Below are 14,569 nucleotides of genomic sequence, written 5' to 3' on the forward strand. Positions count from 1 at the left end.
GTGGAGAAATGGGTATACAGTATGCATTTGTGCACTTAATTTTTTATTCTGAAGAAGTCTAAAACTAGTAAGATAAAAGCGTTTGGATTAAACTGCAAATACACTAAGTACCTGGTGTGACCGGCTTGTTTTTTCACTTCTCTTGTGTTTGCCGAGTTGCTGTGTGGTTTTACTTAGACCTTTGACAGGAGGTCTAAGGAGACATACCCCTTTGAGGAAGGCTTTATAGAGTCTGGAAGGGAAGGTGGGACTCTCGCTCAAATGAAAATTTGAGATGGAGAAACTAGCCCCTTCCTGAAAAAAGGAAGCTAAAAACAGCAGAATGTCAGGAATAGGGCTGAAAAGGGGTCAAGGTTTCGTTCTCTAGTTCAAATGGAGAACCTTTTTCACTTGCTAGAATATACCTTCTTAGTTGGCAGTTTCTGAGAGGCCAAGATAATATTCTTCATCAGAGAAGAAAGCCTGGTCAGGGCAAGGATCACTGGAATTGGAGAAACCACACGGTTAACCAAACTGACTGAAGACTGCGTACAGGTAGCCACCAAGGGTGAGAGATGATAATTTGGAATGGGATCCAGTATCCAGGGAGGATATTTCAGATGAGACCAAAGCTGGAAGAACCACTGCTGGCAAGGCCAAAAGGAGCAATGAGGATGAGAAGGGTCTACAGGCAATGGACTTTTTGCAGAACTCTGGGGATGAGGGGAGTTGGAGGGTAAGCAAACAGGAGTCCTGACAACCAATCATGAACCACAACATCCCTGGGAGACTTCTCCTCGAGGGGGATCAGGGCAAAGTAATTGCTGCATTTGTGGTTGACAGGGGAGGTGAATAAGTCACAGCAAGGACGACCCCAATGGACGAATGTCTGATGTGCCACTGATGGATTCAGGGACCACTCGTGAGGACTCAGGATAGACCTGCTGAGTTTGTCAGCTATCACGCTGGAACTGACGGGTATGTGCATCGTAAGAAGAAAGTGCTTGGAAGACATCGCCCATTCCCACATTCTCATGGCCTTCTCTGCACAGAGAATAAGACCGTGTTCCCCCTGCTTGCTGATGTAGCAGACCACCGCCATGTTGTCTGTTTGAATTGCTATAATCCTGAGAGGGAGGCACTCCTGAAAGGCTTGCAACGTTAGAAGGACTGCTCTCATCTCCAGGACGTTTATGTGTAATTTGGTCTCTACAGGGGACCACGTGCCTTGAACCATCCTTCCCAGAAAATGCCCAACCCCCACTCCAGTAGGGAGGCGTCCATGTTCACCACAGCCTTTGGCTGGACAAGACAAAATGGCCTGCCTGTAAACAGATCTAGAGTCTGAAGCCACCAGGCAAGATGGTTTTTGCATACCAGAGAGATCCTGATGGCCATGGACAATGAGTGAACCTCAGCTGACCACTGAACTGCAAAGGTCCGCTGCAGGACTCGCTTGTGATATTTGGGAAAAGGCACTAGCTGAATGGCAGCTACCACTGAGCCTAGTGCCTGCAAAACTAAGTGAGCCGTGGGATAATTGAGCGCCAGCAGCTGAAGGACCTGGTCCCGAATGATTTGAACCCTGCATGGAGGGAGTGCTGCAGTCTCTGATACTGTGTCTAGAAGAACCCTGATAAACTCCAGATTCTGACAGGGTGAAAGATTTGACTTTACGAGGCTGACTGTGATCCCCAGATCATAGAAGAGGTGAAGAGTATAGTCAGAGGTCACAGACAGTTGATGCCTCCTGGAGGCTGTGAGAAGTCAATCGTCCAGGTACAGAAGACCTGGAATCCTTGCAGCCGAAGATGAGGTGCTACCACCACTGCCATGCATTTGGTAAACACACAGGGGGCTGTGGTGAGTCCAAAGAGCAGGGCTGTGAACTGGTAGCAATTGGCCCCTAACCAAAAGCACAGGTATCTCCTGGAGTGTCTGTCGATTTTGATACAATAGTACGCATCCTTGAGATCCACTGAGCACATCCAACAGTCCTTGCACAGAACAGGCAGAATGGACTGTATAGTGACCATCCGGAACTTGGACTTCTTCACTGACAGGTTCAACTCGCTGAGGTCCAAAATGGGACGCAGATAACTGGTCTTTTTCGGCACCAAAAATAAGCGGGAGTAAATTCCAGATCCTTGCTGCCTTGTTGAGATCTCTTGGATGGCTCTTTTTTGAAGAAGTCTTGGACCTCGAGATGGGCCAACTCTTTTTGGCAGGGTGGAACGTATGGGAGAGATTTTGGAATAGGAGGGAGCTGGAAGAATGGTATGAAATAATCTATGGAAATGATTTTTACCACCCAGTGATCTGGGGTGACACTTGTACAGGCTAGTGGGTGAAGGGAGAGTCATCCCTCGACTGCCTCCAGGGCAGGACAGCCCGGCAGTGCCTCAGGAGCGCTGAGTAGGCATCTCCGAGAAAGGTTCCTGGTAGCCCTGGTTCTACAGACCTCCTTTACCTCTATGGTGGCGTCTGCCATTGACACCCCTACCCCGACCAGTAGAAGAGGATTCCTGTGGAGCATCCTGGAAGAAGGACAGAGTCCTGTGGAACCAAAGTTTCTCACTACCCCTCTGCTTCTTGGAAAAAGATCATCGGGGAGTAGAAAACTTGATCCCGACTGCAGAGAGAGTCTTCCCCTCCTGCTCACTGTGGGTCAAAGTTTCTTTGACGGATGCGCCAAACAAGGTTGACCCATCAAAAGGGGCATTAGTAAAAGATGTCTTAAACGTTTCTGCAATCCAGCAAAGGTGAAGCTAAATGCGCTGTCTAATGGCAATGCCTGTGCTCGCCGCTCGAGTGGTGGCCTCCGCTGGACTGGAGATCAAGCTCATCGAAAAGTTAGCCAGGGATGTAGTATAAAGCTTCGGGGAGATCAACTTGAGACTCTCTGGAGGCAGTAACTCAAAAAGGGAAGTGGAGAGTTCAGGGACCAAATCCCTTTGCAGCTGGGTGAAATGTGCCATGTAATTGGTCACTCTCAGTCCAAAGGTCACCGAGGTGAAAAAGAGCTTTCAGAAACGGTCAATCACCTGAGACTCCCTGTTCTGGGGATGGACCTTGGTGCTCTGTTCGGTGAGTTCCTTTTTAGTAGCTGCAGCCACCACAATGGCATTAATGGGGATGCCCTTACTCCAGAAATTTTAGCTTTGGGGGCTAAGAAATTTGCCCACCTTTTTGGGAACTGGTTCTACTTTGTCCAATTCCTTCCAAGTCCTGCCGTAGGTAAATTGTGTAAGTTCATCGGCGGGGGGACGACGACACCAAGGTAGAAGATGGGCCCATCCCAAAGGCCTTCAGGAACATGAATCTGTCTGAAGATGGGGAGGGAGAAGACCAACTGCCTCTCTGCTTTAGGATCTTGAGGATGCCCCCACAGGACACTTCTTCAGATGGAAATCTGGGGACCCGTCTCCCTCCTAGAAATCCATGTTCTCAGTGGGGGACTTTCTAGGGGAGTCCAAATCACTCCTTTTGCACATCCTCTTCCGAGGGGGGTACTCCACGGTGGGCTCTGGGGAGGACTCGGAAGAGACAAGGACCCCAAGCAGGGTAATGCCCATCTGAAGACAATTGCGGGAGGGCTGACCCTGGAAGGATGATGCAGGCTTGCCACCCAAAGTCGAGAGGGACTGGAAAGGACCTAGAGATGAAGGAAAGGTAACTGCCCAGCTGGAGAAGGTCCTCGCTACTGCCCTGAAGGCCAATGGGCTGGACGAACTCCCCCACTCCACCATCCCCACAGTTGTACTGGAAGGAAGGAATGGCTCTGACTCAGTACTGATATCTCCAGATGATATCAGCCCCGAGCTGTCCAGCGTGGAGGCCCCAAGGGAAGGGAATGGTCCGAAAACTCTGGCCTCAACTCCACCCCCCAGGAACCCATGAAGACCTTGTGGGGCCAAGGCACAGCCAGTTCCAAGGGCAATAGAAAAGAGCCCACCAGGGACCCTGACGGTGTCAGCAAGGGGGGATGGGTGGATTCTAGACAACGATGGCCTCTCACAGGGAATGCTCCAATCCTGAAATCCAAACTTGGGGGGAGGGGGCAGAATCTCTCAGATGGAGAAGGCCCCCTCCCCGGGGCAACTGAGTTGGGGATGGTGATAAACCCAACTAGATTTGGGTTTTGAGGAAACTCCTCATCATCCTATCTATATCAGCAGGGAGAAAACTTCTGGAAAATCTGGAGGACACCAAAGAATGTCCTGACCTGGTCAGAGACCCTGACACTGTTCTGGGGTCTCGGGCTGGAGACCAACTTTTATGCTTTGGAACCGAACTTCTAGATGTCGAGGGGGAACTGTCTATGATTATCGGGTCTGATATAACCTTTGAATCCGATTGCTTCATCGGCACTGAAGACAGATCCAACAAATGGGTCGGATCCGAAGCCTGAATGTGCCAAGTCGGATCTGAGGGCCTCCTGAGATACAAGGCCTCAGATCCGACTGACTGACTGACCCAAGGCTCTCAGAGATGAAGAGCCCATATCTGAAACCAAAGAGGTTGGGCTTGGATTCGGGGATTTGTGATCAGACAGCCTAGGTTCTTTTTGCAGGGGAATCCCTCAAGGAAGAGGAGGAGGTCTTCATTTTGGTATCTGGAGAGGCTTTAGAGGGGGAACCAGAGGCTAGTGGTCTCCCTTTAGCAAGTCCCTTTAGCAGGAGTTTATTCTAGCGATTCATGAGAGCCCTGGGTTTGAATGCAGCACAAATGTCACATTCAACCTCCAGATGACTCTCTCCTAGACAGTAAACACACTCCTCGTGCGAGTCGAATGGGGGTTCTTCCGACTGCACAAGGAGCATCTCTTAAAGCCCGAGAGCTTATAAGACATGTTGCATGCGCGCGCGCGCACACACACACACACACACACACACACACACACACACACACACACAAAACACCAGCAAAAACAGACACTGTAAGCATGGAAATAAATAAAACACTTTTTGCCTAAATGACATTTCAGTAAAGACATTTAGGCAAAAAGTGTTTTGTTTCCATGCTTACAATGTCTGTTTTTGTAATGAGTTATGAGTCTTACTTTGTATATGTAGCATTCAGTATTATGGTATGTTCCCTTGATACATGCAAGATTTTCGTGCATACATTTTTGACACATACATATATTTTTTATACAATGCAAATTGCATTTTTTATATAATACAAATATTTATATTTTGTATATCGATGTTGCCATAGTATGTCTAGTTTAGTTTTCGATTTAGGGTAGGTTGGTCCATTTAAAAGCAGCAATTTTATGAAAGTGTCTTTCTTTAACAAGTTCAGTGAAAGAGTTACATTGTAAATGATAGGTCAATTTGATCACCTGCTTGTTTAAAAGAGTTCTGGACTATTAAATTTTATTCTGAGGAAGTTTGCTTGTTAGCAAACGAAAAGCACTTAAAAGTTTTTGTACAATAAATCTCCGGTGTTTTAGTACTTGGCAGCTGTTGTGGCAGAGTTTTTGTTTTTGCTTAAAGTTACCATAACAGTATATGTTGTAACAGATCACTGTTGCAGTAGCCTACTCTATATGGGACACATCCTGCCAAGGACTGGACAGCAGTCCAGCTTGAAAATCATTAGTGCCCCTTTCATGTGCCCTAACCACTGTACAGCTTGAGGAGAGTAGTACAGATTCAGTGTTTAGGGTGCCAAAATCTTCTTGCTCAGGGCAAGGGAGGCTAGAGTCCAGGCAAACAGGTATGTGCAAGGAGAAGAAAATAATGGCAAGAACACAAAAAAAAAGTAATAGACAAGGGGGACAGAAAGACAGAGGATGTTCCTACTGCAACGGTGATCTATTCGAAAATCAATTGTTACGGCAGGGCTTACTTACACAACTGCAAAATCGTCATCATTAGATCTTTATTGCAGAAGCCTAAACTGTATGGGATAAATACCAGGGCTTACAGTGAAAGGGAGGAGGAGGAAGGCTAAGAGTCTAGGAGCCCCTGGAGAACAGTCCAAGGAAAGTCTGCTCAAGACCAAGAGAAACAATCCAGTTTATACTGTTTGTTAAGGTATGCGCAGACGACCAAGCTGCTGCCTCTATAGATTTCCAGAGTCCACAACTTTGCAAATAAACAAAGAATATGCTAAAGCTCTGCTAGACAGGGCCCTGACCTTGCCTGGAAGGGTCATGCTATAGTACGAGTAACAAAAAAACGCAGCAGCATGAGACAACCACTTAGAAACTGTATGTTTTGACACAGCCTGCCCCTTTTTTACCTTCATAGTAAATGAACAGTTGATTAGAATTCCAGAAGGTTTTTGTCCAGACAGTGAAGTGTCCGAGTTGCTGGTGGACAGCCAGAATGTATACAATTCTCTCTCACATATTTTGGTTCCAAACAGAAAACTAGGATATGAATAGTCTGGCTTAAAGTAAACCCTGAGACTACTTTAGGCATAAAGGAAGGATGTATTCTCAAAATTATGATATGTTAGTGAAAGATGAGATACTGTTGAATCACCATAAAGGCTTATAACTCTGATATTCTTGTATAAGAACCTCAAATCAGCACCATAAGCACATTCAAAAGGAAAAAGATTAAAATTCTCCAGTACCAAATTAAGATCTCATGGAGGGGGTCACTTGTCTTCTAGGTGGATGGATATGTAAAACCCCTTTCAAAATCTGTTTTGACTTGAAGCTGGATAGAAAGGATGGCTCCTCAGGCGACAAACGGAGATGTCCAAGAGGTGAATCTTAACATAAGAGTAAGAAAGGTCAGAGAACAACTCCTCACACAAATACTCAGAACCAAAGTAGTCTGGCCCTTCAAAGGATTCTGGTTTTTACTTTGGCACCAACTAGAAAAAATTTTCCACTGAGTCAAACATGATCTGTTAGTCACAGGTTTCTTACCCTTTAATACCTGGTACACATCCTCAAAAAGCAAGTGCCTAAAAGGTACTAAAGTTCTATTATCCAGAATGTAAGTTGAAGAAATTGAAAGTTGAGGTGTACAAGTCAGCCCATCCTCTGTGTAAGCTTGTGAAATTGCTCTTGGCCAACATGAGAAGAAAGGAGAACCACTGTTGCTTTGGTCAAAAGGGAGTCACAAGTATCATCTTTGCAAAGTCCTTCTGAATCTTTAGAAGAATGTTGCCTACAACAAGAAAGGCATACAGGAACAACCCAGTCCATGGGAAATAAAAAGTATCAGTCTTCCAGGCCTTTGTGCAATGAGTTATGAAACAGAACTTATTTAAATGTCTGTTGTGAATGAAGGCAAACAAATGTACTTGAGGTGTTCCCCGCAGATGGATTAATCCATGGAAGATCCCTGGGTGCAACTTGCATGTGTGGGGGACTGTCCTGGTCTTGCTCCGCTTGTATGCTAAAACAGTCTGCTCTGACGGAATGCCAAGTAGCTTGATGAGTCAGATTTTGCTGAACTGCTAGTTCTCAAGCTGCCATAGGTAGTCTGCAAAGGAGGGTGGGATCTGGTTCGCTTGTTTGCTTACGTATGACAACACTGTGGTGTTGTCTGTGATTAGTAGTACACAGCCTGGGATTAAAAGATGATTCAGATATTTGTGAGCATTTATTAGTGCCATTATTTATTTCTCATTTATGTGCTTTAATTTGTCCTGCTTGTTCAACAGACCTGGAACATTCACCCCGCTTGGATATATCTCTACAAGCAAAGCTCGAGACATCTGTGGTTGCAGACCGAGTACGAACTGGAAAAGGGGAGGCTTGGGCTGACAGAGAACAGATTCCACCACAGCAACTCCCTTTTCACAACTCCCAGTTCTGGAATTTTAAATGATAGCAGGTGCTGGGTCCAAATGATTTGATGAGCCACTGAATTTTCCTAATGTGAAGTCTGGCCAAAGGAATCATAAGAACTATACAGGACATGAAACCTAGAATCCAGAGATAGAATCCAGAGATATTACCCAGCAGATGCTGGAATTCTTCTGAAAATATCAACTGTTCCTTTTAACATGCTACTTTGTTCTGTGGAAGAAAAGCCATCATGATGAATGTATCCTAGAGACATCCCAGTAACACTATCCTGTGAGATGGAATTAGAGAAGGTTTCTATATGTTCACCTAAAATAGCAAACTGCATTTTTTTTACCCAAGCAATAGATTTGTGACAACTTGTAAAAGGATCTGCAAAAATAAGTCTGTCATTAAATATGGAAAAAATGCGAATGGCCTGCTAAACGCAGTGAGCTAATAGGAATCAGGCACTTTGTAAACACTCTTGGAACTGTGGACAATCAAAAGGGTACAGCAGAGAATTGAAACTGTAAACCAAATAAAACTATAAAGGTTATCTGAAATCTTGGAGAACTGGAACGTGATAACTGGCATCTTTCAAATCCAGAGATACCAGAAAACTGAGGGCTGAAATGAGAAGTAACAAAGACTCTAGAAACACATTTTTAATTTTGGGATTTTGATGTGAAGGTTTAGAAATGAAAGCTCTATGACAGGTCTTCATGTTCCTTCTTTCTTTGGAACTAGAAAGAGCCTTGAATAAAACCCTTTACCTATCTGATATGGTTCAATACTCCCCTGAGATGGAATTTAGTATAGGATAGGAGGAAAAAGGGAAATATAACTGGATGTCTTCCAAGGAAATCCTTGAAAAGGAGATCGGGAATCTCAATGCTAGTTGTAGTGTCTGAAGTCATCTGGTACCACAGAGGGAAGTGAAGACCTAGATTTTGGGAAAGCTTTACTAGAATGTCATGGTGTGGAGGGGAAGACTTGTTGGCGCATATAGTCAGTCTGTCTTTTTTTTACAGATTGTCCTTGGTTTTGGGAGGACCCTTTTTCTGACCTCCTTGCCACTGCTTTCTGACATTTTGTATGCCTGTGCCTTGTTGGGATGGTTTATTCTGCTTCCTTTAAAAGGGACTTGAACTGGAATGCAAGTTTCTATTACATTTCAGTATGGGGGAGGGGGATGAAAGATTTGGATAACCCCATTAATTTTCCCCTTTCATCAAATGTTTTGAGGACCTCAGCAAACAAAGGTCCAAAAATACCTCTTTATCAAGGGGTATTCAGAAGTTCCGCTCTGACATTTTCTATTGAATTCTGGGAGCATAGCCAAGCACTTCTTCTCATTCTTGAATCAGTGGGGCAGTAGCTCCAGAAACAGCATCAGCACTGCTGTAAGAGCATTTTACAAAGTGTTTACTTAAATGAGACACAGAAGATATTAAAGAATTCAAAGATGTCTATCTCTGAAAAAGGATGGCAGACTAATGTTCTCATGTTTTCACTAGAAACTCAAGACATGTGAGCCTGACAGTTCACAATTCTGAAGGCAAAGGTGGAAGAAGTTCAAACTTTCTTTTTGAACTTAATAGCTTTCCCATCTTTGTCAGACTGAATATGGTTAGCTGTCTTAAGGTGTTTGGCAGAAGATGTCTTTGTCAGAAAAAAATGACTTCAGGGTGAGATCTGGTGACTGAAAAAAAATCTGTGCACTTGGGAAACCTTGTATAATTAATCAGAGGTTCTGGGGATAGGTGGATGACTGTGAGGCAAACTGCTGGCTGCAACGAAAGCGTCCTATAAGGTTAGCAACAAAGGAGAGAACAGCTGCAGTTTGAGGAAAATCAATACATCTTAGCTGGGATACTTGTATTTTTATTTGTTCTCACTGAAATAATGCCTTCATTCCTCATAGTCAGATTCCCCATTCTGTGGGGCAGGAACTTCAGAAACATTGTCTAATCCTTGTCCTTGAGACTAGGAATCAGAGATTGAGAGAGTAGAAAGTCTTTTCCATTTTAAATGAAGGGAAAACTCAGAATGTAAAGACTGAAAGGCTTTATACAGTCCTTTAGTGAAACCCAGCCAATCCTCCTGGTCTCCCACAGGTGATGGGAACAAAAGTGAAGAAAAATGCCCAATTTTATGTTTACTTTTCCTGGGAGATCCCCCCCTCCCCACAGAAAAACAGCACCCTGAAGAACAGTCCTTTTCCCTGGGAATCAAGCTCCTCAGAGCAGCTCTGCAAAGGAATGATATCCACTCCCTCCTATAATCCTGAAAATAGTAGTTCTTCCTTGACTGAAGCGGACAGCTTACCAGCTGAAGAAGACATGCCTATCTCTTGGTCCTTACCAGCTTCCTGAGGAGCAGTACTAGAGGAACAGAAAAAATCAGTGATCTGAGGAACCTAGTGTGGCCACAGCACATTCACTCATCAGTCACAGAGATGAAAAGGAAGCCTCAGTCAAGACTGAAGCCTCCCAAACATTTTTTCACTTTTTGTTTACCATGGAAGGAACAAATGAGGATCAGGAAAGTTGGTACTTCTCTCTTTCTCTACTGGAAAAAGTGTCTGACAGCTAAGTAGCAGAGCATCAGTATTACTATATTCCCTTATGACAGGAAAAGTCAGGTTTGTCATAAAATATTTAGTGAAAACCTCCAAAAACATGAGCCCTCCCCGTAACAAATTTGAACAGAAAAGTCAAACTTCCTCACAAAAATTGATAAAATATACAGTTTCCAATGTGGCACTTACCTGCCCAGCTATGAAAAAGGACTAACCGACCACTGATCACTTGAAGCATGCAGAAGAGAGTACTCTTCAAAAAGAAAGGTCTGAGATTTTAGTGCTAAAACAGCTGACTTCATACTGCTCTCTGAGCTGTACCCATGTCTGTGTGTTGGGGAAGGTGTTCTAAAGCTTTAGAAACTGGCCAGCTGCCCAGTTCTTGGCAGAATATCTCCCATACAGCTTAGGCTACTGCAACAGTGATCCAAAGATGAACATCCGGAGGTTGGACCCTTAGATTAGGGAAGGAGCAAATTTCATCGAAATAAATGGAATTTGTGGGAGCAATATTTGCAGAAAAATGTTCAGGATGAGAAGGGAACTTTAACGGAAACAGGAATTGAGTAAATTATTTTATGCTGGAGTGAAAGAAAAGTATTTAAAAGAAAACATGTATACTGCATGACAATAACAATGCTAAATGCTACTAAAGTTCATCTTTTGTATTAATGCATGTAAAACATATTACCTTTTAAAATGTGATGATTTAATAAAGATGGTTAAAAAAAAAGAAATGCAATTACATAACCCATGCTGTGTTTCTAACAACAAAGTTACAGTAAATGCCACTGGACCACCTCAATCTACCACAGAAAAGAACTTCACAATACAAATTAATGTAATGTGGAACCAAACAGAAAAGTGACTAATGTAAAACACATAAGCTAAAGCAATTTAGGTGATGGAATAATAATGTCAATAACGCATGCTCAGTAATAAGAGAGAAGGACAATACAGGTGACAGAGAACCATCACTGAGAATATGCCACAGGGTGTACAGCATCAAGATGCCATTCTAGGAAGGCACCTACTTCAGAAATAGTTTACAAAAAATTAGTTTCGAGCATAAGTGAAGCACTGGAACAATAGAAAGGTGATTATTCAACCCAGGTAGGACTGATGCATCCAATTTTGCCACACTAATTCCTTGTATTCCAAAAGTTACTCTTACTGCCTACTACTGGGGTCCCTATAAACCCTTTCCAATATAGCAAAATAACATTTCTTCTAAGTGGGCCATTTTATGGCATATTTATATTAAGTACTGGTAACAGACATGGACTTAAAGCATGAAAGTGTTATTAATTTGTAACTTATTTGTGGTGCCTAGAAATGACAGATATTTTCATAAAAGGCCACACAAACATTGTTGCAACTTATGCTCTGTATGAGCTCTCCAGAAAATGTCCAAACTGGGAGAATTTTTTTTTTTGATACATTAGAAAGGGTTTCTATGGACCACAGATGTGGAAATCATTCTTGGAATACAAAATGTTAGTGTGGCAATTAATACTGGATGCTACAAGCTCACCTGGTTTGAATGACCACATTTCTATTGTTCCAGTACTTACATTACATTCAGCAAAGTTACAATTTTTTTTATGCTTATGAGAAAGTACTGTTTTTAATGAAAGTGAATTACACATATATATATATATATATATATATATATATATATATATATAGGTGGTGGTGCTGCGGTAGCGTTGTCGCCTCACAGTAAGACGCTGTCCGGTTTGATTCTCAGCTAGAGTGTCTTCTGCGTGAAGACATGCGCGAATGGGTGTACCTTCGTTGAAGGTTGTGTGTCACGGCTGGTAACTCGGCACGTAAAAATCAACTACCAATCATTAGCGGACCGGAGTTCTGCTGTGGCAACCCCTAATCGGGAAAAGCCGAAAGACACAACATTTTATTTTTTTTTTATTTTAGTATGCACCGTTATTTAAATCAGCATTTTAACATATTTCAGTATGACTTTACAAAATACAAAGGTATGAGGATCGTTTTTTTTTTTTTTTTTTAACTTTTATAAATCTGACCAGTTTTACAATTTTTTGCTAGTTGCTTTTCATCACTATGCTGAGTGTTTTATAGCGACTGGTTTCTTTAAATACACTAACATGTGACCTATGATATTTACTAGTGGGTATCACATTCTGAATTGGTTCTGATGAAGTCTTGCAATGTTTTGTTGAAGAGAACATTTCTTACCATTTGTTTTTAAAAATAGATACCTAAACAACTGGTATTTTATGTGCAATAAAGTGGAGGGTTTAATCCTTTCAAACTTGGTTCCATTCATGTCCGTTACCAGTGGCTTTGTTGTATTTACTTCACAACACCAAAAGCAAGAAACACTATAAAGCTAATTAAATGTATAGTCCAATTAATAACCATGATGAGAAGCTTCTCAAAAATGCTGCAACAAAGTCAAAAGCATAAGCATTCACTATGTGAAATGTTTACAATAATCTGTATCAAATGCATCAAATTTAACAAAGCAATAATCAACTCACATAATTAATGACTCATCATCAGAATCTGTCTAAAGTTAATACAATTGTCATACTTAAACAAAAGATCTACATGAACAGAGTATTTAAACAGCACAATGTAAGAGTCAAAAGTGTTTTATATTCAGGTAATGACCTCTCTCTTGGTAAGTAAGTAATTTTTTCCTAATGAGGTTCAGCGGCAATTGTTGTGGTTGCACTGCAGAACTGTAAAGGGCTCTAGCAACAGTGATATTAAGGAAAATACATTCTTTGTTTCAAGAGTAAATGTTAAGAAACAAGCTTTTGGAAACTCTGATGCTGTTGCATGATTACTTTACTTCATGCACACACTTAAATTTGCAAAACAGTATGCACAGTTAAAATATTTAATCAGTGGAAGCACAGAATGAGCAATTTTCCAGTAGCAAAATGCAAGCATTTTGATTTATAATTAGTGTTATCTTTAGCAGGTTAGTCTCCATCAGAATGAAATCAAGTTCAAAGGCAAATGTATTAAGATTTCCAGTTTCAAATCAATACCATTAAAGTGTTAAACAAAAGAGCAGCCAAAACTTCAGCTAGTTAGTAACATTAAGCTATTTTCAGGTTTTTATTTCACATTTGTATACATTAGTTAAATTTTAGGAGCATTCTAATAAATATATATATGAAAATCTCTGATTTAGAGGCTTAATTTGCTCAATGGCATATACTCTCCACAAAAGACAGATCTTTGTGAAGATACAACTGTTGCTGAACTGCCATAAAGCCATAAATGTAGTATGCAGTGGAATTAAGTTAATAATGGAAAATTTACAGCAAGATGAATTGCTATCATGTTAAAAACACAATATCTTCAAACAACTCTGCCTCATTTAAAAAGCAATAAATAAATCATTATGTATTTAACATTTCATTAAAAGAGACCTCCAGAACAAGACCCAATAACTTTCAAAATGTTCTGGATGAGGGTGCCCATGAAAGCAAGGACCACAACTGTTATAAAGTACCGTAACCCATTGTGAGAAGTGCAAAATGCGAATGACAGAGTAGCAATTTAACAATATGACAAAGGCTAAAGCAAGCAAAACATAAGCTGAACTGTGTTTAGTATGGTGTACACATTTTTTAGTTAGCTGCTCTTTTAAGAAGAAAAGTGTTAAGTATGCAAGAGCTCTATTCTATAGCACTGCAAGTTGAAGCGATAAACTATATAATGTTAGTTGAAGTGTTAGGCTTCACACAGCCATCCTGCTCGACCGTAGCTATCAACATAACCAAAATCATTAAATAATTATAACAGCCAAACATTTATAACTGTTTTATGCATGACTGACACATCTTGTCTTCAATGGTTTGTCTAAGCTGGACATAGCATGTAGTGACAGGTGTGTACATCATACAAAAACATAGCTGGTAATGATGTGAATTAAGAATCAGCTCTAGATTCTCTTGAACTGAGTGACAAAAGCAAAATGTACTTGTTTATAGCTACGGTCCTGCAAGGAAACAAGTGCAATGATCAGTTTATGCAATACCTTAAATGCATCAGAACCGACAGAAGAGTGATGTACCTGCCTCTGTTTGGATAACCCTGCTTTACAAAGCTTGAGAAAAATGGAAAGGACAACATTTTAGAGCAATGCAGATACCTGAACAGTAGCATATTTACAGTAACAGCTGCTGCAGAAATTTGTGAGTTCATTCCACTAGCACTGCAAACCATCTACTTTAAAATCAAGTGCC

General features: G+C 41.8%; 1 protein-coding gene across 3 annotated transcripts in view; it reads right to left on the minus strand.

The window, feature by feature from the left end:
• The window catches only part of KIDINS220 (kinase D interacting substrate 220), a 2,951,961-nt gene that overhangs the window by 336,209 nt on the left and 2,601,183 nt on the right, over positions 1 to 14,569 (minus strand). The window contains exon 26 of one of the 3 annotated variants that reach the window (XM_044073241.1): positions 14,362 to 14,430. The exons of the other annotated variants lie outside the window; for them this stretch is intronic. Within the exon in view, the coding sequence (XP_043929176.1) occupies positions 14,362 to 14,430 (69 nt within the window). The remainder of the gene's footprint in view (positions 1 to 14,361; positions 14,431 to 14,569) is intronic. 3 annotated transcript variants of the gene reach the window in all.

This window comes from Protopterus annectens, chromosome 1.part1 (genome assembly GCF_019279795.1).
Source record: "Protopterus annectens isolate FY-2018-M chromosome 1.part1, PAN1.0, whole genome shotgun sequence".
Taxonomy (NCBI): domain Eukaryota; kingdom Metazoa; phylum Chordata; order Ceratodontiformes; family Protopteridae; genus Protopterus; species Protopterus annectens.